At 42.7% G+C, this 26,668-nt stretch overlaps 2 protein-coding genes across 2 annotated transcripts; both read right to left on the reverse strand.

Moving 5' to 3' along the window:
- Positions 1-118: 118 nt before the first annotated feature.
- fbxo28 (F-box protein 28) lies at positions 119-12,056 on the reverse strand. Its single transcript, XM_034609484.1, has 5 exons — positions 11,841-12,056; positions 6,674-6,783; positions 4,870-5,008; positions 2,770-2,965; positions 119-2,050 (listed from the first exon to the last, which is right to left on the reverse strand). Exons 1-5 carry the CDS (start codon positions 12,027-12,029, stop codon positions 1,545-1,547), a joined length of 1,140 nt encoding a protein of 379 aa, XP_034465375.1. The 5' UTR covers positions 12,030-12,056; the 3' UTR covers positions 119-1,544.
- A 4,144-nt stretch (positions 12,057-16,200) lies between these two features.
- On the reverse strand, positions 16,201-24,369 carry polr1c (RNA polymerase I and III subunit C). The gene is made up of 9 exons (XM_034609485.1): positions 24,217-24,369; positions 23,815-23,886; positions 22,414-22,521; positions 21,875-22,007; positions 20,348-20,479; positions 20,045-20,197; positions 18,163-18,312; positions 17,231-17,347; positions 16,201-16,824 (listed from the first exon to the last, which is right to left on the reverse strand). Exons 1-9 carry the CDS (start codon positions 24,286-24,288, stop codon positions 16,706-16,708), a joined length of 1,056 nt encoding a protein of 351 aa, XP_034465376.1. The 5' UTR covers positions 24,289-24,369; the 3' UTR covers positions 16,201-16,705.
- Positions 24,370-26,668: the final 2,299 nt, after the last annotated feature.

Raw genomic sequence — 26,668 nt, forward strand, 5'->3', positions numbered from 1 at the left:
TCACAGTTTGAAAAATCAAGGCAAGTCATGAGATGCACGTTTCTGCAGTGAAATCAGTAGAAGTCAATGGCTGCCTGGAAAGTAGAAACACCACATTCAAAAAAACAGTAACACTGTGTTCTTTGCAAAATGTTTAGCTGTATTGAGCGGTACAATAATTGTAGAATATGGGATGAAATATGTAAAAACACCAGTATGATCCTTAAAGGACAGATCCTTAAAATTGTGTTGCCATTGGACTGTAGTCCTATAGTTTCTTTGTCCACATACAGTAACTTCTAATGGGAAAGCATTAACATCAGAGCTATAAAGGGTCTGCTCTCGCTGTACATCTTTTGAAGAAATTATTTTCACACAAAGCGGAGCCACAGCTGCATTTCGAACAATGATATCTGGGAAATGCAATCCCCTTATAGACAACATTTACCTCTCTGTTAGGCCCTGCAAAGCAGAGAAGGCATCAGTCAACAGGTGACACTGACTAATGCTACCTGAACACTTCCTTTTCCTTCTGTAAGATCACATCCTTCCTTAAAGGGGATTCATAAACTTATTGAACTGGAAAGGTCTGAGCAGCAATTTTGAATAGAATAACGAAGCAACTGGAAAGGAATATAAACTACTTATTACTATTTAGATGATTGTTATTGCACATAGCCAGGTCAGGAAAAAGCAAATGTGAATTAAATGAATGCAGACTTCCTCATGTGAAAATGGAAGGGACATCAATTATTACCTATAACATGTCACTTCAATTTGGTTCCAGCATTTTAAGTAGTATTATGAATAAGTCATGCACTTTGTCACTTTAGTTTTTACAGATCTGAATTTCTGTTCTGTAATACCAGAACATAAACATAAAAGCTTCTTGGAAAAGCATCTACATTAAAAATCTGTGCAGTAATTTCAATGTAATCTTGCTGCGATAGGCCAACTTCCTGCCCACCCCCTGATATAGCTGTGACTAACAATCCTTGAAAGTTTGGAGATATTCTATATTTTTCTTTTTGTAGACAACTCCCATGTTGAGGACTGAAAAAAAGAAATACTGCAGCATGCAGCTGTGTTGGGAGCTTAAAAAGAAGTTACTATATATTTATGAGATTCACGTCTTCAGTATGAACCAATTGGCTCGGAGCTGAAAGCCACAGGGGAAATCAGAAAGTGTTGAAGGACACACCAACCCGTTGCTGTGGGTGTTTTCATGCCATTCCATTTGTTAACAAGAGAAATATAAAAAAAACAAAAGACAGTAAATTAAAATCTAATGTTGACCCTGTCAACGTTGTGCAAAGTCGTGATGAAGCTGTGGGCTCATTGTTTTAACTGTGATACAGCAGCAATGTATTTAACACTATTCTCAAATCCAATACCACAAAAAAGAGAAAACACTGGTAAAGCATACAGGGATATTTCTATTTGTGACTCATCTGACAAACTGAACAGGTAATGAGTGTTGGTGACGCAGGTCATTGGGAATAAGGTGTGATCAGTCAGATGTTGAAACCAAAAACAAAACTTAACTAAATGACACACTGAGTCTCTTATTTCTTGCTGCGCAGCCGTTTCGACTGCCGTGGAAGGTCCGAGTTCTTTCTGGTGCGTTTGAGTGATGACCCTCCCGGACCCTCTGGCTCTACTGGTATTGAGACTGCAGCCATGCTGCCACTTGCCGGCACAGTACCAGACGTACTGGCAACAGTTGAGGACACGCTGCTAGATGTAGAGGGGACAGCTGTTTTGGGCCTGGGTCCTCCAATTGCAGCGGTGCTACTGTCCATCAGTTCACGGAGCTTGTGCTCTAGCTCTGCAAGCCGGGCGTTCTGTTCACCAATCACCTGGGTCTGTTCCAGCAGCTTCTGCTCCTGGTCCTGCAGCTGCTTCTGCTGCTCCAGCTGTTTCACACGGATTTCTTGCATCTCCCTCCGCATTACTGTCATGGACGCCCCATTCACCTTCACCTGCTGCTGCACCTTGGTCATCTCAGAGCGGGATGGTGTGTTCTTGGCCAGCAGGGACATGGTGGTCAGGGAGGTAGATGGACCTGCCACTGATGGAAAAGGACAGTGTCAGGGATCTTTTACTGATGCACAAAAAACAGACACCTGATGTGAGAGAAAATCCCAGACCAGCAGTTTCAGAAAAACTCAAACAGTCTGTTTGACAGCAACAATGTCTCAGTCAAGAATTAATTCACGCATTCACACAGACATTCATACAGCACTTTTTTAACCACACATCATTCATACACAGCAATTTGAGGTTTAGGATCGTAACCAAGAACACTTCGAAAAGCAGACTGGAGGAGCCGGAAATCGAACCTCTGACCTTCTGGTCAGTGGACAACCCTCTCTACCTTCTAAGTCACAGCCACCCCCTGCAGGTGTACATGTACAAGTGCTTCAGGGCTGTTAAAGTATTCAGGCAACTACTATGTCTCTCAGCTGATGAAGATACCATTAAACTAGGAAATGCACATTTTAAGTGAGAAACACTACAACCAATCAACCAACTCCTATTCTTAGTTTGAAACTTCATTTGCATCTGAACATTACTGCTGTAGTTATTCCTATATGGTACCTATGTCAAATTTATGCCAAGTGCGGTGTACCGAGACAGGAGTGTTTAAAATTGTGTTTTCAGATATTCTGGCCAGAATAACAAATATGGCAGTAGTTTAATATAAATTGAAACCATCATTTTATCACGTACCATCACTGTGTAGGTGAAGTCTACGTTTAGGAGCCAGGAGAAACACATGTCTGTTACCTGGTGTAGACCCAATGAGACGGCCAGACAGATCAGCACCTGGCAGCTTCTTCTTCAGGATGGGGACGATCTTCTCATCAAAGTACTCCATGGCCATGGAGGAGATATCCCTCAGCTCCTGAAGAACCTCATGAGCTCGCTGGGGGGCACGAGTGGAGTTCACATAGCGCAGCACACGATAAATCTCATCTATCACCTGATAACACACAACAGATGAGCAAATAAGCCAAGAAATCAGAAAATGTACAACAAACATGAATGTCAACACTGAAACAATGATGGATTTTAACACCTTTGGTAATCTCACTGGGCCCTCTGCTGACCATGTATGGGAACTACAGCCAACAAGAAATAACCACTGAGGAGGAGTTATTCTTTCCTCAACACAACACACATGTTGATTGATTGATTTTATATTTAGTAGTCATAACACATTGAACCCGTCTTATGTCGGAATTCTATGGACATCTGTTTCTATAATAGATAATCAGATTACTATGGAGAGCCGGATGAAAACATAAACTTCCAGGTGGAGGAGAAAACCTCAGGGAAAATCGCCCCAACATCTGACAAATCAGAAACCTCACTCAACAGAATGTTGTTTAAGCGATATTAAATAATAACTTATTACTTTGCATGAGAGAAAGATGGTCACCGTGAGAGAACTTTTCACAATGAGATGATAGAAATAGAAATATACCAATTTTGTTCTTCAGAATATTCAACAAAATTTAGACAGGTACAACAAAGCACGGGCCGACGCCTAAAACTCAGGTGATCTGGTGGAGTACAGCAAGTCCAGATACCGGTCCGGAGTGCTATTAGCAGTGCCAAGAGACAGTACAGGGACAAAGTGGAGTCTCACTACTAGGGCTCCAACACGAGGAACATGTGGGCTGGACTAAAAACAATCAGACTGCAAAAGAAAGACCAGCAGTGCTGAGGTGGTGATGAACTGAACACCTTTTATGCTCGCTTTGAGAGCAACTCCCCGGCTGTGAAGATACAAGAGGCCCGCTGCCCACCTGTAATATCCAGGGCAGATGTGTGAAGATCACATAAACGGATTAACACACGCAAGGCACCTGGTGGCATCCCTGGCCGAGCTCTCAAGTTGTGTGCAGATCTGCTGGCAGATGTATTCACAGACATTTTCACTGCTCCAGTCCATTGTCCCTGTATGCTTCAAGGAGACCATCATTGTCCCTGTTCCAAAGAAACCCCAAACCCTCTGCCTGAATGACTATTGCCCAGTAGCACTCACCCCCATCATCATGAAGTGCTTTGAGCAGTTAGTCGAATCATTCATCACCTCCTCCCTCCCTGACTCACTAGACCCACTTCAGTTTGCTTACAGGCCAGATAGGTCAACTGCAGATGCCGTCTCCCTCACCCTTCACACTGCCTCTCCCACCTGGACCAGAGGGACACATATGTGAGAATGCTGTTCACCAAGCTCAGAGACCTTGGGCTCAACACCGCCCTCTGTGACCCACAGGCTGTGCAGATAAGCAGCACCACATCCTCCACCCTGACTCGCAACACTGGCGCCCCCCAAGGCTTGCATGCTAAGTCCTCTCCTGTACCCCCTGTTCACGCATGACTGCATGGCCACCCACAGCTCCCACACCATCATCAAATTTGCTGATGACACGACCGTCATAGGCCTGATCACCGGCGACGATGAGACGGCCTCCAATCTGCCATAATTCCTCTAAACTCTGTATTTTACAATATTTTCACAACTTTTTTTTTGTGTATATTTTATTCTATTTTAATACTTTTGTTTTATTTTTCTTATATTCAATTTTTTTTTGGCTTGTGTAATATTTTGAGCATGGCTACAAGGAAGCCTGTGACCCAAGCATTTTATTGCCAGCGACTGCTAAATGTAATTGTTGTGCACATGACAATAAAGTCTTGAATCACTTGAATCGAACACTGTGGGTACAACCTGAATATAACTAAGACAGCACATCATGGTATAAATTCAATCAGGGATTAGTGTGAGCATGCCTCTGCAATGAGAGGAAGTCTTTTCACAAGGTATTTATACTGGTCCTCTCTTTACAGAGTGTTGCTGCTGTCAGCTGAGCTTACCTTTCCAGGGATGAAGCAGCAGAGGTTGGAGTCGACATATTTCATGAAGGTCATGTTGAGCAGAGAGAGGCGCGTTTCCACGGCAGCCAGGATATCTGCATGACGGGCCAGTGAATGGTTTCTCCTCTCTGACTCTCGCCTGCAGACAATTCATTATAAACACTCTGGTGTGATTCATGTGATTTTTAACTGTGCATCACACCTTTTCACTGATTATTTTGTTTTAATTAGTTCAGGTCAATAATTAGATGCTTTGTAATCAATTCACAGATCAACCAGAAATACTGAACATTCCTTAAATGTTCCGTCACCTTGCAGTTGTTTAGCGAGTCTAATCTTACAAGGTTATTGACCTAACATGATCAAAAAGTATGAGAGAACCTGACTACAAAGCTTTAGCTGAACATACTGTGGATTCAACTTTTGCACAATTATAAATCCAAGAACACAACATTTTAAAAACAGTCTGGGCTTGTTGAGATGAGTAAAAGAAAAAATGTGAAATGGTCTGTATTTATATAGCATTTTTCACCACATAGGAAGAAAAGAAAGTGCTCCCCATAGATGCACTGTGTATGCATGTGTGTGCGAATGGGTGCATGGCATAACTTTTTTTCTTTCTATAAGGGGCCATTCAGGGTAGCATCTTGCCCAAGGACACTTTGGCACACAGATAGGGAAGACTGGGATTGAACGGCCGACCTTCTGGTTGGAGGACGACCACTCTACCCCCCTCAGCCACAGCCGCCTGTGTGATTGATGTATGATAGAGAAAGTGCTGCACAGAGGCACTGTATGAATGGCAAAAACTGTACTGTAAAAGCGCTTTGAGTGGTCAAGACTAGAAAAGCACTATATAAATGCAGACCCTTTAACATTTATACACTGCCGACACAGCCACCAGGGGTAATTTGAGGTTAAGTATCTTGCTCAAGAACAGTTCGACTTGCGGATTGTGAGAGACTGGGATCGAGCTGCTCTACCTCCTGATCCACAGCCGCAGTGCAGGTATTCATTCTTAGCCATTTGGACGGTTGATAGTGAAAATTCTGTGTTATTTAGTCATGCAGATTTAAAATATTCTTTAAGGTTTCTGAAGAGCCTCACATTAAGTGAACTGCTGTCAGTTTAGTGGAATCCATAAAAGGGGGAATCGTTGTTGCTGCTGGGTTTGGGTTGACAGTGATGCAGTTTTGCAAATATCCCCTAAACCAAAGGTTCAGAATATATTTGGGATTCATTACCACTCATGGTGAGCCTTCAGTGGTCTCTCTTGTGCATGTCTGATGAAATAGGTACAGTTTCACTGTTATCCGGCACAGCTGCTACACAGGCTATATTTCAACCTTGCTTTACTCACATATGTCCAGCCAAAGTTTGACTGCAGTATTAGCTCTGAGCCTTACAGTCTGTGCTCTAAGAAGTGCTGTGGCTGGAATAAGTCTAGAGGACCGGGGCTGCTGCTGCTGCTGCTTTCTGCTGCTGACTCACACTCTTACTACACAGCCTACACACAAGATGTAAACTCAGTGCCAGACTGTCAGCCTGTATCATTCAATTCATTTAGTAATCTCAACTACATACATTTCATTCACATAATCATCATTATTTGTTAAAACATTATTCCACTGAGCCCTTCAACACCATCACTAACAACAAGGGGGCCAAAGACCGACACTGGACTTCAAAATGTCCCTTCCAAGACATATGATGTCCCATGATATTACACAGTGTGTGTGGCTAAAACTCAACAAGAGTGAACAATTGTTTTTATCTGGCGAGCTCATGCTGGTGTGACACTGACCTGGGTAGTTGGGCTTTAACTTGCCTCTGACACAGACTGTGGTAACGCTCCACCTTTAGGAAGCCCTGATTGAGAACACGCTGGCAGATAATGTCCATGCGCTTGCACACCTGGAGAAAACAAACAAGAAAAAAATGGTAAACAAAAATACTGCTTTTGAGTATGTAGACTGGAGCTGCAGACTGAGGGGTGTGCTGGAGGAGCTGCAGGGGGACAAGCAGTGAATCCCTTCCAGATAAACACAGCGAGTGACACCTCCCACAGGAGCACTGTTCTCTACATGTCCTGCTGCTGTCTGTCTCTCAGCTCTGTGCTCTACATGTTCCTGCTGCTGTCTGTCTCTCAGCTCTACATGTTGCTGCTGCTGTCTGTCTCTCAGCTCTGTGCTCTACGTGTTCCTGCTGCTGTCTGTCTCTCAGCTCTGTGCTCTACGTGTTCCTGCTGCTGTCTGTCTCTCAGCTCTGTGCTCTACATGTTCTGCTGCTGTCTGTCTCTCAGCTCTGTTCTCTACATGTTCCTGCTGCGGTCTGTCTCTCAGCTCTGTGCTCTACATGTTCTGCTGGTGTCTGTCTCTCAGCTCTGTTCTCTACATGTTCCTGCTGCGGTCTGTCTCTCAGCTCTGTGCTCTACGTGTTCTGCTGCTGTCTGTCTCTCAGCTCTACATGTTCCTGCTGCTGTCTGTCTCTCAGCTCTGTTCTCTACATGTTCTGCTGCTGTCTGTCTGTCTCTCAGCTCTGTTCTCTACATGTTCCTGCTGCTGTCTGTCTCTCAGCTCTACATGTTCTGCTGCTGTCTGTCTCTCAGCTCTGTGCTCTACATGTTCCTGCTGCTGTCTGTCTCTCAGCACTGTTCTCTACATGTTCCTGCTGCTGTCTGTCTCTCAGCTCTGTTCTCTACATGTTCCTGCTGCTGTCTGTCTCTCAGCTCTACATGTTCTGCTGCTGTCTGTCTCTCAGCACTGTTCTCTACATGTTCCTGCTGCTGTCTGTCTCTCAGCACTGTTCTCTACATGTTCCTGCTGCTGTCTGTCTCTCAGCTCTGTTCTCTACATGTTCCTGCTGCTGTCTGTCTCTCAGCTCTGTTCTCTACATGTTCTGCTGCTGTCTGTCTCTCAGCTCTGTGCTCTACATGTTCCTGCTGCTGTCTGTCTCTCAGCTCTGTTCTCTACATGTTCTGCTGCTGTCTGTCTCTCAGCTCTGTTCTCTACATGTTCTGCTGCTGTCTGTCTCTCAGCTCTGTGCTCTACATGTTCTGCTGCTGTCTGTCTCTCAGCTCTGTGCTCTACGTGTTCCTGCTGCTGTCTGTCTGTCTCTCAGCTCTGTGCTCTACGTGTTCTGCTGCTGTCTGTCTCTCAGCTCTGTGCTCTACATGTTCTGCTGCTGTCTGTCTCTCAGCTCTGTGCTCTACGTGTTCCTGCTGCTGTCTGTCTGTCTCTCAGCTCTGTGCTCTACGTGTTCTGCTGCTGTCTGTCTCTCAGCTCTGTGCTCTACATGTTCTGCTGCTGTCTGTCTCTCAGCTCTGTGCTCTACGTGTTCTGCTGCTGTCTGTCTCTCAGCTCTGTGCTCTACATGTTCTGCTGCTGTCTGTCTCTCAGCTCTGTGCTCTACGTGTTCCTGCTGCTGTCTGTCTGTCTCTCAGCTCTGTGCTCTACGTGTCCTGCTGCTGTCTGTCTCTCAGCTCTACATGTTCCTGCTGCTGTCTGTCTCTCAGCTCTCAGCTCTACATGTTCTGCTGCTGTCTGTCTCTCAGCTCTGTGCTCTACGTGTTCTGCTGCTGTCTGTCTCTCAGCTCTGTGCTCTACATGTTCTGCTGCTGTCTGTCTCTCAGCTCTGTGCTCTACGTGTTCCTGCTGCTGTCTGTCTGTCTCTCAGCTCTGTGCTCTACGTGTCCTGCTGCTGTCTGTCTCTCAGCTCTACATGTTCCTGCTGCTGTCTGTCTCTCAGCTCTCAGCTCTACATGTTCCTGCTGCTGTCTGTCTCTCAGCTCTACATGTTCCTGCTGCTGTCTGTCTCTCAGCTCTACATGTCCTGCTGCTGTCTGTCTCTCAGCTCTACATGTCCTGCTGCTGTCAGTCTCTCAGCTCTACATGTTCCTGCTGCTGTCTGTCTCTCAGCTCTACATGTTCCTGCTGCTGTCTGTCTCTCAGCTCTACATGTTCTGCTGCTGTCTGTCTCTCAGCACTGTTCTCTACATGTTCCTGCTGCTGTCTGTCTCTCAGCACTGTTCTCTACATGTTCCTGCTGCTGTCTGTCTCTCAGCTCTGTTCTCTACATGTTCCTGCTGCTGTCTGTCTCTCAGCTCTGTTCTCTACATGTTCTGCTGCTGTCTGTCTCTCAGCTCTGTGCTCTACATGTTCCTGCTGCTGTCTGTCTCTCAGCTCTGTTCTCTACATGTTCTGCTGCTGTCTGTCTCTCAGCTCTGTTCTCTACATGTTCTGCTGCTGTCTGTCTCTCAGCTCTGTGCTCTACATGTTCTGCTGCTGTCTGTCTCTCAGCTCTGTGCTCTACGTGTTCCTGCTGCTGTCTGTCTGTCTCTCAGCTCTGTGCTCTACGTGTTCTGCTGCTGTCTGTCTCTCAGCTCTGTGCTCTACATGTTCTGCTGCTGTCTGTCTCTCAGCTCTGTGCTCTACGTGTTCCTGCTGCTGTCTGTCTGTCTGTCTCTCAGCTCTGTGCTCTACGTGTTCTGCTGCTGTCTGTCTCTCAGCTCTGTGCTCTACATGTTCTGCTGCTGTCTGTCTCTCAGCTCTGTGCTCTACGTGTTCCTGCTGCTGTCTGTCTGTCTCTCAGCTCTGTGCTCTACGTGTTCTGCTGCTGTCTGTCTCTCAGCTCTGTGCTCTACATGTTCTGCTGCTGTCTGTCTCTCAGCTCTGTGCTCTACGTGTTCCTGCTGCTGTCTGTCTGTCTCTCAGCTCTGTGCTCTACGTGTCCTGCTGCTGTCTGTCTCTCAGCTCTACATGTTCCTGCTGCTGTCTGTCTCTCAGCTCTACATGTTCCTGCTGCTGTCTGTCTCTCAGCTCTACATGTCCTGCTGCTGTCTGTCTCTCAGCTCTACATGTCCTGCTGCTGTCAGTCTCTCAGCTCTACATGTTCCTGCTGCTGTCTGTCTCTCAGCTCTACATGTTCCTGCTGCTGTCTGTCTCTCAGCTCTACATGTTCTGCTGCTGTCTGTCTCTCAGCTCTACATGTCCTGCTGCTGTCTGTCTCTCAGCTCTGTGCTCCTGTCTGTCTCTCAGCTCTACATGTTCCTGCTGCTGTCTGTCTCTCAGCTCTGTTCTCTACATGTTCTTGCTACTGTCTGTCTCTCAGCTCTGTTCTCTACATGTTCCTGCTGCTGTCTGTCTCTCAGCTCTACATGTCCTGCTGCTGTCTGTCTCTCAGCTCTACATGTTCCTGCTGCTGTCTGTCTCTCAGCTCTGTTCTCTACATGTTCCTGCTGCTGTCTGTCTCTCAGCTCTGTTCTCTACATGTCCTGCTGCTGTCTGTCTCTCAGCTCTACATGTTCCTGCTGCTGTCTGTCTCTCAGCTCTGTTCTCTACATGTCCTGCTGCTGTCTGTCTCTCAGCTCTACATGTTCCTGCTGCTGTCTGTCTCTCAGCTCTGTTCTCTACATGTCCTGCTGCTGTCTGTCTCTCAGCTCTACATGTCCTGCTGCTGTCTGTCTCTCAGCTCTACATGTTCCTGCTGCTGTCTGCCTCTCAGCTCTACATGTCCTGCTGCTGTCTGCCTCTCAGCTCTACATGTTCTGCTGCTGTCTGTCTCTCAGCTCTACATGTTCCTGCTGCTGTCTGTCTCAGCTCTACATGTCCTGCTGCTGTCTGTCTCTCAGCTGTGCTCTACATGTCCTGCTGCTGTCTGTCTCTCAGCTCTACATGTTCCTGCTGCTGTCTGTCTCTCAGCTCTACATGTCCTGCTGCTGTCTGCCTCTCAGCTCTACATGTTCCTGCTGCTGTCTGTCTCTCAGCTCTACATGTTCCTGCTGCTGTCTGTCTCTCAGCTCTGTGCTCTACATGTTCCTGCTGCTGTCTGTCTCTCAGCTCTACATGTTCCTGCTGCTGTCTGTCTCTCAGCTCTGTGCTCTACATGTTCCTGCTGCTGTCTGTCTCTCAGCTCTACATGTCCTGCTGCTGTCTGTCTCTCAGCTCTACATGTTCCTGCTGCTGTCTGTCTCTCAGCTCTGTGCTCTACATGTTCCTGCTGCTGTCTGTCTCTCAGCTCTACATGTTCCTGCTGCTGTCTGTCTCTCAGCTCTGTGCTCTACATGTTCCTGCTGCTGTCTGTCTCTCAGCTCTACATGTTCCTGCTGCTGTCTGTCTCTCAGCTCTACATGTTCCTGCTGCTGTCTGTCTCTCAGCTCTACATGTCCTGCTGCTGTCTGTCTCTCAGCTCTACATGTTCCTGCTGCTGTCTGTCTCTCAGCTCTACATGTTCCTGCTGCTGTCTGTCTCTCAGCTCTACATGTCCTGCTGCTGTCTGTCTCTCAGCTCTACATGTTCCTGCTGCTGTCTGTCTCTCAGCTCTGTGCTCTACATGTTCCTGCTGCTGTCTGTCTCTCAGCTCTACATGTTCCTGCTGCTGTCTGTCTCTCAGCTCTACATGTCCTGCTGCTGTCTGTCTCTCAGCTCTACATGTTCCTGCTGCTGTCTGTCTCTCAGCTCTGTGCTCTACATGTTCCTGCTGCTGTCTGTCTCTCAGCTCTACATGTTCCTGCTGCTGTCTGTCTCTCAGCTCTACATGTTCCTGCTGCTGTCTGTCTCTCAGCTCTACATGTCCTGCTGCTGTCTGTCTCTCAGCTCTACATGTCCTGCTGCTGTCTGTCTCTCAGCTCTACATGTTCCTGCTGCTGTCTGTCTCTCAGCTCTACATGTTCCTGCTGCTGTCTGTCTCTCAGCTCTACATGTCCTGCTGCTGTCTGTCTCTCAGCTCTACATGTCCTGCTGCTGTCTGTCTCTCAGCTCTGTGCTAACCATGTAGCAGCACAACGAGCACTGCGGCCAGCGGCTGCTCTAATTCCCCCGCTGATCCCACGTTAAACTGGGTCTCCCAGTGAAACGCGGCTCCGACACAGTGTCTCCACATGTCTCTCGGAGCCGTCCTGCAGACAGAGGCAGTGCATGAGGCGAACACTGGCTTTGTTCTCCTTCCAGCTGCCTTGTTTTTGTTCTGCTTACCGAGCGGAGCAGGCTGATTTCATCGTAGGACAAGAAATTGAGGATGGTCTCAATGGCCACGATGGGCAGTCCTAACAGCGGGTTGTTCTGGTGCGGATGGTCCGGTGGAGGAGAGGACTGTCTCGGTGACACCGCTTCTGAGTCCAAGGAGCCAACACATCCATCGACCCTCTCCACGACGGCCGCCATCTTGCTATGCCAAGGAAGAGGCGGAAGTGACGTATAGAAAGGAAGCTAGGGTGCCATTTTCCCCAAGTGATATAAAAAATGTTCCCACTATAAAGAAAAAACGGTTAGTTGTGTGGTAACAGTTTGCTCCTGATGGCGGAAACAGGAGAGGGAAATTCATAGTCAATGTTTTTCTACGTTTTATTAACTATCTATGGTGCAGAGTGAAGTTAGAAAACTCTGTGCTCATCCTGCCTGGTTTATCTGTACTGAAGATGTTATTGTGAATGTTTTTCATAAAAGGGAATGTGTATACATTGCATGTCAGCAACAAATCGAATGTTTTGCTTTACATATTTAAAAACATCTGATGAGTTTGATTCTTCAAAAAATCACAGTAAAAAAGTTTGAAAGCAGAATAATGTTGAAACAAGTATTCTTCTCCTTTGTGACACATTCATTAGTGTGATTGTGATACCACTTTGCAAGTTACCCCTTATGTATGACTAGTGCAGTGTCTGTTCTACATCTGTCTGTTGGGAATGGACTGTTCTCTTGGCCCGTATTTATGCCCCAGAGCTACTTCAGAATCATTCCTTGTCATTAGTGAGTACTCTTAAAATAGTTCTACAGTATACTGTCACTTTTTATTGTTTGCGTGATGGACGTTGTGTGCAGAGCTTATTATTAACAGACTATGGTGCAGAGTGAAGTTAGAAAACTTTGGGCTTATCCTACTTGGTTTATCTGTAATGAAGATTATATATATATTTTTTTACATGTTCTATATTTATACTTGTACTAAACACACCACAGCAAATTCCTTGTATGTGTAGGCTAAACCTACTTATTAATAAATCCCAATTCTGATTCTTATTAGTATCATATTATATTCCATATTCTGACGACTGGATGCTCGATGAGTTACGCCCTTCTCAAAGATATCTTTGTAAATGATGGCCATGTGTTGCATCCATTCTTTCACATTGATCATGGAAATGTGTTTCTCAGTCCCTCAAGGCTGTATATCAAATCTGTCTCAGACCAAACCAAATACAAAAAGTTGTATTTTTTTATGTTTTCCTCATCATGGATATCATGCCGACTTTTTTTGTGGAGCACATTGAGCTGTCAATCTCACAGTGTCTGGGTGCAACTGATTTTTTAACCTTAATTACAGCATCTCTATCTGGCCGATTAATCTATTCATATTATTTATTTATTAATTTATATATTTCTTAGAGGCACAGGAGTCCTTCTCAGGTTATAAAATAAATGTGGTCAATAGAATTCTACAAATGATTCAAATCCAGAATGGGTTTTAAATGGAATACAGATGGCATTTCATATGATGTTAGAAGCCCTACATTGGTAAAACAAAGAAAGTTATATGATACAAATTAAAATAATCCAAAAATATTTGTAAAGATATGGACTGATTAGTGCAACCCCTTGTCTCCATTAGGTTATATCAATAGCATTCATGTGCAATGTAAGCTTCTTTGGTATTTCAGATACACAAATGGCAAAGAAAGGAACCAAGACTTTGACTAATTACAGCCATCTCAAGTATATGGCTCAAAATGCCAAATCTGAGATAGTATGTTTGCACAGTTAAAAAGTACCACTTAACCAGAATATAGCAGCGCTGTTACTGAACTTAACTGTTCCTCTAATAACAAAGCATCCTGGCAGAACAGCCAAGCTTTTCAATCTCAAATGTGATTGATTCCCCTGCATTAGCATAGATGTTATTTGGACATTATAGGTTTGTCACTTTAGTAACTGCAAACAATAGCATTGGTTTATTTAAGATCTCAACAATGTTATTACAATGACATCCCCGCAAAACTTTTTGTCTTGTCTGTTTACATCCGAGACTACTGATGACGTGTCGGGCTTTCGCAACGACTACTGATGATGTAACGGCTTCTACAAGGGCTGTCCCAATTCGTAGGGGAAGATTTCAACCACCACCCCTTGTGACTCTGTTTCAAGGGGCAAGATAACCCTTGAAAACAAGGGGTAGGGAGGGATAGGGCCAAGGGGTGAAATGGGATTGGGCCTTAGATTTGCAAAGTAATATGGATTTATCTATACATACTCCATAAGGATGGCAGCTTCGAGTCATTTTGGTCAATCCTAACAGATTTTTTCACACATTAACTAAGAAACTTTCTAACAAATCATTAAGAATGGAATAAAATGTTGTGTTGTATCCCACTCAAGTTGAAGAGTTCTTTATAAAATTACAGTTCTGTAATGGAGACCAACACCTCCATTTGCCTTACAGGCCATTTGTTGACCGAATATTGGAAAACTGAAATCAATACAAACATACCACAAGTCCTGGCGGAGGATATATACACTGAAGCACATCTACAGTTAGGTCCTGAATTATTTGGACAGCGATACAATTTTCATAATTTTGGCCCTGTATGCTACCACAATGGATTTGAAATGAAATAATCAAGATGCTATTGAAGAGCAGAATTTCAGCTTTAATTTGAGGGTATTTACATCAAAATTGGAGGAAGGATTTAGGAATTTAGGAACAATTTTCCTACAAAGTCCCCTCCTTTCAAGGGACCTAAAGTAATTGGACAAATGAATACAATCATAAATAAAATGTTCATTCTTAAAACTTTGTTGAGAATCCTTTGCATGCGATGACTGCCTGAAGTCTGGAACCCATGGACATCACCAGACGCTGGGTTTCCTCCTTTGTGATGCTTTGCCAGGCCTTGACTGCAGCTGTCTTCGGTTGTTGTTTGTTTGCAGATCTTTCTGCCTTAAGTTTTGTCTTACGCAAGTGGAATGCATGCTCGATCTGATTGAGATCAGGTGATTGATTCGGCCATTGTAGAATATTCCACTTTTTTGCCTTGAAAAACACCTGGGTTGCTTTTGCAGTATGTTTTGGGTCATTGTCCATCTGTAATGTGAAGCGCCATCCAATCAACTTTGCTGAATTTCGCTGAATGTGAGCAGACAGAATGTTCCTGTAGACATCAGAATACATGTGGCTGCTTCCGTCTTCTGTCGTATCACCAATAAACACTAGTGCCCCTTTGCCATTGGAAGCCATGCATGCCCATGCCATCACACTGCCTCCACCATGTTTTACAGATGATGTGGTGTGCTTCGGATCATGAGATGTTCCAAGCCTTCTCCATACTTTTGTCTTCCCATCTTTCTGGTACAGGTTGATCTTAGTTTCATTTGTCCAAAGCATGTTATTTTGGAAAAACTCTAATCTGGCCTTTCTATTCTTGAGGCCTGTGAATGGTTTGCACCTTGTGGTGAACCCTCTGTATAGGCTCTCGTGAAGTCTTCTCTTTCTGGTACACTTGGATAATGATACACCTACTTCCTGGAGAGTCTTCTTCACTTCACTAGATGTTGTGAAGGGGTTCCTCTTTACCATGGAAAAGGTCCTGTGATCATTAACCGCTGTTGTCTTCCGCGGACGTCCGGACCTTTTTGTGATGCCGAGCTCACCAGTGCATTCCTTTTTTCTCAGAATGTACCAAAATGTTGATCTGGAAACTCAGAATGTTTCTGCTATCTCTCTGAGGGATTTTTTTTCAAGTCTGCACTTCAATAGCATCTCCATTATTTCATTTCAAATCCATTGTGGTAGCATACAGGGCCAAAATTATGAAAATTGTGTCGCTGTCCAAATATTTATCGACCTAACTGTATTAATACAAAAACTCAAACACATGAAGGGAATTCAAATGGGAGGTATTAAGAGATTTTTCAGACACCAGAAGTAGGAACTAAAATGGGCCAAAATGTTTTTCTTTGTTAAATTGTTTAAAAACAATATAGTTATACCAGAGAATGGAAACAATAGTAGGTAAATTTGTAGTATGAATTACTGGGATGGCAATAAATAATTAATATATACAAATTAACTGAATAAATAAAATTTGAGATTATTTCAGAATTACATTTTGTTTGTGGTTGGTGGGTAGTGGATCTAAGACTGGGACGTTTTGTAGTTGAAAAATAAACTTGTCAGGAGAAAAGTAATTAATTAAAATGTAGATGCGGTCAAAATTTTGTCAAACATCGTGTTTTATCTGTGTTTCAGTTTCTTCCAATATATACACTGATATATCCATGATAAACTAAATCATAAACAGATACTGTTGTCCCATAAGTTGGTAAATCAATTATCAAATAATTTATGTGCAGTGTTTTATTATTGTGTTGTGCTGATGAAATGTGATGTAACAGGGAATTTAGGAAAAATCTATGGGTTATTGGATACATGACAGTAATGGACAGTATTAGTATGTGCTTTAATGAAATCCTGACAGGATGCTGGTAGATTATAAACTTGTGATACTGGAGAAATACAGAGAGTATATACATTCCCCTCATCCTGTAATAACTGCTTTCCTTTCTGTTTTATTATATGTTTTACTTTTCTTATGTTACGCACACATCCATACAGAAAATTGTGCAGTGTGTCTGGATATTTAGATATTATATCAGCATATTTATGTAATGACAACTGAACTCATCAATAAATCAAAACTGGTAGCAAAACTATAGACAGTAGTATATACATATTAACCAGCAAGTCTATCAACCTCAAAAATACAATTTAAAGCGGCGTATCAAAGTCCAAGCCTTGGTGGGCTGTGGTTTCTCTGTGGTGGGGCTGAGCACGCAAAGTCATCATTTCACTCCATGCCAGAAGAGTCCAGTTCACTAAGAAACCTCTGACACTTGCACATGAGGACTTTGACAGCCTCCGTGACCAGGACATCTGGAGCCAATATGCCTGTCGACTCCACAGTAACTGTGAGAAAACAAGAAAAACGGTGTAAATAAAGTTATACAACCTGATGTATAGACATGCTGCATGCAAGAGACAGGAGCCGTGTTAAGAGTCTCATGAAAACAGCAATTCTGATTTCTTCTTGTTCTTGCTGAAAGGTTTTGTTTCCTTCAAACAGAACCAGACAAACTGTTCCCTCACTTTCTCTATGCCAAGCTTCAAATCATTGTACAGCCATGAAGGAAGCTTGATCTTCTGATTTTACACATTTCACTCGACAATAAGGACATTTATTTAGTGGTTAAAAATATCCAACTGTTCCTTAAAGGTGAGCCCCCATGTTTCATTGTTTTCTTTTACTAGGATTTTTTCTGCTGCACAGTCTGAACACCCTCTTTAAAATGCATATGAACTATATTTAACGTACAAATGAAATGGTCTCGCACTCTTCCGATTTTCACCAGATTCTTCAGGTCATCGTGACGGAGGACTTCCCTGCTGCACGTATCCAGGCGACTGTTCACTACTTTGGCAACCTTTCTCCCTGAGGTGGACAACACATGGAGACAGATTAATACATTTAAGCTGCTTTCAGACATACACTGGACTCCTGCGAACCTCCAGACTTTCTCCAACTGTAAGCAGGAACGTAATGGTCCAAGTGATGCATGGGCCACACTGGCTGCGTGTGACAGCATGGATCTGCTCTGTCTCACAGGCATTTGTTGTTCACACAGGCAGCATCTCTGCTGCGTGTCTGCAGTGGAGGAGCTGCTGTGTGAGTTTCTGGTATGACCACAGTATTTCCTCAAATAAAAGTAGCCTATGTACTCAAGTAAATGCCGTGACCCTACGCTATGAAGCAGTGCATCTTCCAGTCCTACAATAATAGAAACAAATTAATGGATTCAGTCAACAGATATGCTAGAGTGCTTTTACTTTGAAACAGGTACAGGAAGTGTTGCAAATATTTATGTTTATAATATATATTCAACATATTATAGGATTCTCACCATTGAAATGGTGAGAATCTTGTATGGTAACTGTAAGGTTAGCCGTTTTTTCGTCTCTCTCTCTCAACGATGTACCGTTTCTTGATGTACCGTTTCAAGCAGTTGTTATTTTAAAAAGGTGGAGTTATATTCAACTTAATCTTTATTCACCACAATGCATTGTGTGTATCCACAAGCATTTTTGTCCTTGTGTGAGAAACAAAGCAAAACAGGGATCTACTTGTTGACAAGCAGCACTATACACTGTAGTGCTACTAAACTACCACTGCATAAGAGTTACATCATGCCATCTACACAGTGCAGGCTTCCATTTAATCACAGATCAGACTGGTCGGCTCTTTCTTACCAAGAATTTCCTCCAGGTCAATGACTCCTCGAGAGAAGCAGCATTTTAAACGCTCGGCCTTCTCTCCCTCCACCAGCTCCAGGAGAGTGATCTCTGGCAGAAGGCGATAACTTGCTGTGGCCACTGGAGAAAACTTGGCATGGTCCTTACCTGAGCACAGAACAGAGAGCATAGTTCAGGATCAGGCAGCAGGAAATACAGACTGTAACTAGGACAGTGTCTGGACTGAAAAAGGTTATATAGTATGGAAGCTGTGTGGAAGCATGCAGCCTATAAAAGGTTTGCCACTAACTTTTACTGATATTTTATCTAAACGTCTACATTCACTGCTCAAAAAAATGAAGGGAACACTTAATCGTCACAGTATAACAGCAAGTCAGTTAAACTTCAGGGATATCAATCTGTCCATTTAGGAAGCACAAGTCATAATGAATCAGTTTCACCTGCTTTGGTGCAAATGAAAGTGACAACAGGTGCAATGGAGAGGCAAAATCAAGACAACCCCCAAAAAGGGAATGGTTTTGCATGTGGTGGCCACAGACAGCTGCTCTCTCCTTATCCTTCCTGACTGATTCTTCTCTAGGTTTGTGTTCTGCTAGTCTCCTTGTCATTACTGGTAGCATGAGGCGGTATCTGCAGCCCGATCAGGTTGCACAGGTAGTCCAGCTCCTGCAGGAAGGCACATCCATACATGTGGTCGCAAGAAGGTTTGCTGTGTCTCCCAGCACAGTCTCAAGAGCATGGAGGAGATACCAGGAGACCGGCAGTTACACAAGGAGAGCTGGACCAGGCTGCAGAAGGGCATCAACCCAGCAGCAGGATCGGTATCTGCTCCTTTGTGCGAGGAGGAACAGGAGGAGCACTGCCAGAGCCCTACAAAATGACCTCCAGCAGGCTACAGGTGTGCATGTTTCTGACCAAACTGACAGAAACGAACTCCATGAGGGTGGCATGAGGACCCAACGATCTCTAGTGGGACCTGTGCTCACAGCCCAGCACGTGCAGCTCGATTGGCATTCGCCAGATAACACCAGAATTGGAAGATTCGCCATTGGCGCCACGTTCTCTTCCATGATAATAGCAGGTTCACACTGAGCACATGTGACAGGCGTCGTGGTGAACCTTATGCTGCCTGTAACATCATCCAGCATGACCGGTTTGGCGGTGGGTCAGTGATGGTCTCGGGAGGCATATCCTTGGAGGGTTGCACAAACCTCCATGTCAAGCCAACGGTACCTTGACTGCTGTTAGGTACCAGGATGAAATCCTCAGAGAGATTGTCAGACCTTCGCTGGTGCAGTGGGCCCCGGGTTCCTCCTGTGGCCAGAGTGTGTAGGCAGTTTCTGGATGACGGAGGCATTGATGCCATTGACTGGCCCTCATGTTCCCCTGACCTAAATCCAATGGGAAGTTATGCATCGGTGCATCCAACACCGCCAAGTACTGCAACAGACTGTGCAGGAGCTCACTGGTGCCCTGATCCAGGTCTGGGAGGAGATCCCCCAGGACACCATCTGCCAACTGATCAGGAGCATGCCCAGACTTTGTCTGTAATGCATACAGGCACGTGGGGGCCATACACAGTACTGAGTAAAATTATGAGTTGCTGTGATAAAAGTCATGCAAGTTGGATCTGCCTGTGATTTCAGTTTTCTTCTTTGATTTTCAGTATGATTTGGAATCCAACCCTCGGGTTAATGATTTTGGTTTCCGTTGTTACATCATTTTGTTCTTAACAATTTATAGAATGTACATCAGTAAAGATTTTCAACTTGAATAATTCGTTCATCAAGATCTGATGTGTGATTTAAGTGTTCCCTTAATTTTTTTGAGCAGGAGTAACATCAAGTTACTTTTGATCCAGACACTTAACAGCTCTTACCAGTTCCTTTGACGCAGTGCATAATAATGTCCAGCTCCTGTCCTGGTCGTAGCTGAGCAATCAAGATGTCTTCATGTACAGGTCCAATGCTGGAGTCTGCAAAGACGTCTGCTTGGTTTCCAATAGGGACCCACTTTATGTCCCTGGAATAAACTGAAACAAGTCCGCATGTGACAGGGGAGCAAAAAAAATCATATTAATTAATAAGAAAAAAAAAGTTGTCTGGTCACAGCTGCTGCTGGGTGTCTGTATCTACAAAAATATGATTAATCCTTGATTCATGTGGTGTCACCTGAAACCTACCCATGTGGTTCAGATACAGCTCTCCTGGGTCAGAGGAGTCTTTGCTTGCTCTGGGGTTTCTGCTGCATTTAATCTTAAGCTGCATTTGAATTGTGTCTATTTCTGATCCTTCTTCCTCTGATGTCTCCTCACCTGGAATTAACAACATTTACAAGTACAGCAAGGACAGGTTTGAGAAATAAGTATAAAATGTTTTTTGATGGAAACATGATATATGTGGATTTGGAGCTTTCATTGTAAGCATTGAAAAAGCAGACATGCACTATTAAGTATACTGTACTGTTCTATACAGAAGGGTTCAAATATATAAACTGATATATCTGTGATAATGGTGGATCATGATCATGGTGGCTGCTGACCGTGGACTATGATTACAACAACACTGCTTGATATACAATATGTCTCCTCAGATACTCGACCATTAATGACAATAATCCATCAATTCATTTAACTTCCATTATGCTACAAACTGTTTATTCTAATCAATGCTGCAAATACTCTTATCTTTCTCTTTTACACGTGGCATCTATTGCACTTCTGTCCGTCCTGGGAGAGGGATCCCTCACATGTGGCTCTCTCTGAGGTTTCTACCTTCTTTTTACCCTGTTAAAAGGGTTTTTAAGTAGTTTTTCCTGACTCTTGTTGAGGGTTAAGGGCAGAGGATGTCACACCTTGTTAAAGCCCTATGAGACAAATTGTGATTTGTGAATATGGGCTATACAAATAAAATTTGATTGATTTTTACTCAGCAGATGTTGGTCCAACACACACACATGCACACGCACACACACACGCAAACAGCACAGCTCAGATGCGTTCACAAGAAATCTCCAGTGTGTTCAGGTGAGGAGCGGTGCAATAGGCAGAGGCAGGATGTCATGTATTAATTCCGCAGTGTTTTTGCATATTGACATTGGCGTCGCCCCTTGTAACCAAAGCCCTCCTGACATCTTTTTCTGTTTCATCTACATGTGTGGCACTGCTTTTTCATCGGAAAATATTTGTATTCTTTTTGATTTTTGAGTCTGTCGCAGTGAAGCCCTGCACAGGATCTGAGAATATCCAGAGTTCAGTGCATGTGTGAAAGCAGCTTATGATGTTCAGCCTGAATGAGCACCAGAGATGAAGTCCTTCTTTTTTCTGCTTTACACAAAACCTCTGGATACCATTAACATCTCGGGATAATGATTGAACAAATGCAAACCCCAAACATACACGTGTCTTTTAAGCTGCTCTAATGCACTTAACTCCAGAGACCCTCCGGACAAAAACAAGCATCTCCACAGCAGAATAAGTATGTTGCGTGTTGCTGCCGCCTTTTGCACCACCCCTCACCTGAATGCTCTTGAGATTTCTGCATTGTTGTGAACATGTCTGAGTGGAAAACCTGCTGCGTTGTTCATGTGTAAAAGGAAACCTCCGGAGAAATTCCAGACCCAATTCTCTGGAGCTCCTCCCGATGTCATGTCTGCAGCAGAATAAAATGGGAGCACTCATCAGTAGGAGTACTTTGTGGTGTTGTTTTACCAGTATTCCTGTACTCAAAAAGGCGGGGGTCAGCTTTGATGGGTATGAGACCTAATCTGTGGGCCAGGACTTCATCCTGGACGATAGACGTGTTGTTGTAGATAAACACCTTCTCTATAGCCATGGTAGGCACCTACAAGCAAAGATAATGCACAGCTTAAACAACATATTTCCATAAATTTAAGAAAAATCAAGAAACCGGATGCACAATATTTCAGATTTTTTGACTTTTTTAGGCTCAAATCCTAATGTTACACCAATGACACTTTGGTGGCCCATAAGGACAAAACACATACAAGAGAAAAAAAAGTATGAAATTCAGTCCAATTACAAAAAAGCTCAAAACAGGAAATAAAACTAAAACAAGGGGAAATACAGCCAGCACTTTGAGCCCAAACCTCCCTGAGCTCTTCTGGAGTAGGAATTCTTGCTGTGTGAATTTTCCCTGTTTCTCTTAATGTTTTTTTTCTCTCTTATGTCCGACCTTAGTGACCACTGAATGACACAGATGACAAAACCTGAGTGAATTGGAATCCCACCTCTGCTAGTAAGATCCTTCTGAAAGCATTGGCAATGGCTGCATCTATGCCCACCATGTCAAACTCCATAGTGTTCTCATCCAGATGCACGACATCAATTCTGAAGTTCTGAAAACAGACAAGAGATCTTCACGTAACAGGAGTGATGTCATACATTCAAAAAATGACTCCAAATAAAGATGGACATCCAAAATGGAAACCCAGATCACACCCTGGTGGCTGATTGCAGTATAGTTAATAAACCTTGTCTACTCCATATTAGCAGATGGGACATGGACCAAGGCCAGACCTCAATACCATGGTCAGTGATCCTCTTTATATAGAGTCAGTGATCATCTTTATATAGAGTCAGTGATCATCTTTATATACAGTCAGTGATCATCTTTGTATACGGTCATTGATCATATATATATATATATATATATATATTCAGTGATCGCCATTATATACAGTCAGTAATCATCTTTACATACAGTCAATGATCTTCGTTATACAGTCGGTGATCATCTATATAGTCAGTGATCATCTTTATATAGAGTCAGTGATCATCTTTATATACAGTCAGTGATCATCTTTACATACAGTCAATGATCTTCGTTATACAGTCAGTGATCATCTTTATATAGAGTCAGTGATCTTCGTTATACAGTCAGTGATCATCTGTATAGTCAGTGATCATCTTTACATACAGTCAGTGATCATTTTTATATACAGTCAGTGATCATTTTTATATATAGTCAGTGATCATCTTTATATACAGTCAGTGATCGTCATTATATACAGTCAGTGATCGTAGTTATACGGTCAGTCATCATCTGTATAGTCAGTCATGATCTTTACATACAGTGAGTGACCATCTTTTTATACAGTCAGTGATCATCTTTATATAGTCAGTGATCATCTTTATATACAGTCAGTGATTATCTCTACATACAGTCAGTGATCATCTTTATATACAGTCAGTGATTATCTCTACATACAGTCAGTGATCATCTTTATATACAGTCAGTTATCATCTTTATATACAGTCAGTGATTATCTCTACATACAGTCAGTGATCATCTTTATATACAGTCAGTGATTATCTCTACATACAGTCAGTGATCATCTTTATATACAGTCAGTTATCATCTTTATATACAGTCAGTGATCATCTTTATATACAGTCAGTCATCATCTTTATATAAAGTCAATAATAATCTTTACATACAATCCAACAATACAAACTGATAACACCAATTATTTAGACAAAATTATGTTTCAATTCCTCTCTTCTTATAGAGAAATATCATACACACTATACACATAACTTACAAATGTTCACTTACACATGGTAACATAAGAATCTAGAGGGTAAGTCCTTGTCCCCCAATTTCAGTCCCAAAAATATGACCAACTCACCTTTTGAAACTTTTCCAGGTCCCACCTGTCATCATAGCCGGGGTAGTTTCCTGGGAAATCGGTTGTATGAACCTTAAAAACAAAAATGAATAATAACAATAATTACAATAACAAACGGTACTTGGCAGCAAACATTTTGTTCTTGAGGTTGTTTTGATTGTTCGATGTATTTCTGCACTGCTGCTCTACACGTCCCATAGTCATACATAATAATGACACTGACGTAGTTTACATGGTCATATCGAAGCAGTATTTTCTGCTAGACAGTGTGTGTACATGAGCATGTCCAACCCACTGTCCAGATCATCCCATGCGGCTCAGTCCGACAGAACCTGAGGGTGTCCACATCTGGCTCCTGTGATAAAACAACCAACAACACCATCTGTTACATTCTTCACTTACATTCTTGATTCCAAATTCCCCAAGAATTACTCGATTCCGAATCTCTTCCACGTTATTCATGGGCGCAGCCATTTTGAAAAGTAGATGTTTTTGTCCCGCCCACGCTTCCGCTCCCGGTCACTTACGTCATCACAGCCCATAACAGATTTCTTCTTCTTCTTCTTCTTCTTCTTCTATTAAATTGCATTACTACTTCAACACTGGTGCAAGGTTTTGTGCATTTCTGTACATCCTCTTACTGTGCGTCATTCCCAATAATCCCTCACCCTGTTCACTGCAACACAACAAGTCCTCTTCTGTTTCCATTGGTGCATATTTTCCACAGGGGCTCCACCAGTTGTCCCCTGTAAGAGGCAGCTCTGCCTTACATCCTCCACAGTGTATTTGGGCTCATTTAATACACTTTCAATATAGTTTTCTTCGGTATCTATCAGAGTATCGTCTTGTAGTTGTTGTTCTAACCAGTTGATCTCAATCAGGGTGTTTTAATTCCGCTGCCCCCTTCGATCCAACTGCACACAAAAATGCATTGTTGTACATGTTGTAGTTGTAGCACACAGCCAGGGAGCTGCTTAAAGTCTGCCAGTGACGTCAAAATTGACATCTGGCGGACTTTTGGCCACCAAATATGGAGTATATCTCAACCCAGGTAACATGGTGGAAAATGAAACGTTGCTTTCTTTATATACCTTTGATATTTTCATCCCAAAACTGTCCAATAAAACTGATATTTCAATGTGTTGTAAATACTGTTATTTTGTTGATGTTCTCAGTTACAAGCAGCATCTATTGCACTTCTGTTGGTCCTGGGCGAGGGAGCCCTCACAGGTGGCTCTCTCTGAGGTTTCTACATTTTTCCTATTTTTTGGTAGTTTTTCCTCTTGTTTAGAGTTGAGGGCAGAAGATGTTGCACCTTGTTAAGCCGTATGAGACAAATTGTGATTTGTGAATATGGGCTTTACAAATACAATTTGATTAATTGATTGATGATTTAAATATCTTCATCTGCTGAGGAACATCATGTGACATGATTGAAAGTTCCCCAAAACTATAAGGAGGACCTTGAAGTGAGATTGTAAATGACTGTTTTCAGTTTTTGTTCTACAGACTTCATATTCATATTTAGACAAAGCAGCAGCAAAGAGGAACATTTTTAATGATCATCAGAAGATCATTGTGTGGGTTGTGTGGGCACCTCAATGATTTAAAATAAACTCAATAACTAGATTCCATCAAAGTTTTGTGCACTAAACCATTTCATTAATTGTTGGCTCTGCAAGTTACTGAGTGGGAGTGTTTGAGAATAACTAACCTTTGCAACATTGACCAAGACAATCACCATAGAGTTTCTGTGATTTTATTGCTGGCATCAATATTTGGGCACATTCCTCTCGGATACACACTGTTAGAACAACATTTAACAATGTCTTCAACTAACAAACACTCACTCTGCATTAATTACTGTGTGAAACCGGAAATATGACAATATAGGGCTCTACACAAACATTCACTGATAGTTATTTTCAAAAGCAGCCATACAAAGAATACTGTTATCAGTAGCCTCACATTGAACACAACAGCAGGATGAATCACTTCATATATTGTCTGCATGTGAATGTAACACCACACAAGTTAACTGACAGAGAAGAAAATGAACAACGTAGCTGTAAATTATTGAAGAAAACAGGAATACATTCAGTGTCCTTTCACAAGCTGAAGTCAGCATTAATTATACTAATACTTATACTTATATATAATTATACTTATAGTGTATGTATATATATATATATATATATATATATATATATACATACACTGTACCATCATTTATAGTGAAGTTAAAAATAAATTAACTCTCTTTTCACATTAAATAAACTGATAACTGCAGCTCCACATGTTGAGTGAATTCATGGTTCCATATTCAATATGTTTTTTTGCTTGTTAAAAAAACCTTTTACAGCTTTAAACCTGAAGATGAAACATTAAGTCTCCATGATTGATTTTCACCCAGCAGCAGGAAGGCTGCACACTCGGCTGCCTTGTTGTCCCTTCAGCTCTCAGCTTAAATTTAACAGTGTTCATGTTTGATCCTCAATTTCTGCTTCAACAGTGAATCCCCGAGTGGTTTACTTGCTGTGACTCTCTCGCCTCTGTAACCATCTGATGTAAAGATGAGAAGCAAAGCATGAATGAACACATTTCCACAGCATACCACAAAGTTTGATTTACTTGTTTTGTATTTATTTATTTATATATGTTTTTCAATCACTAGTGTCTTTAGTGCTTCAGTAAGCAGCACTGATGCTGATATATTCTGTATGACATTATCATCATGTACACAGATGTCTTAATAAAGTAGGTGTGAAAGTGCAGCGACTATAAAAACCTGAAACTGAGGGATGTTTTCAATTGAGCATGGAATAATATTATTATTAGATGTTTTCTTACATCA

Source organism: Hippoglossus hippoglossus, chromosome 15, assembly GCF_009819705.1.
Source record: "Hippoglossus hippoglossus isolate fHipHip1 chromosome 15, fHipHip1.pri, whole genome shotgun sequence".
Lineage (NCBI taxonomy): Eukaryota > Metazoa > Chordata > Actinopteri > Pleuronectiformes > Pleuronectidae > Hippoglossus > Hippoglossus hippoglossus.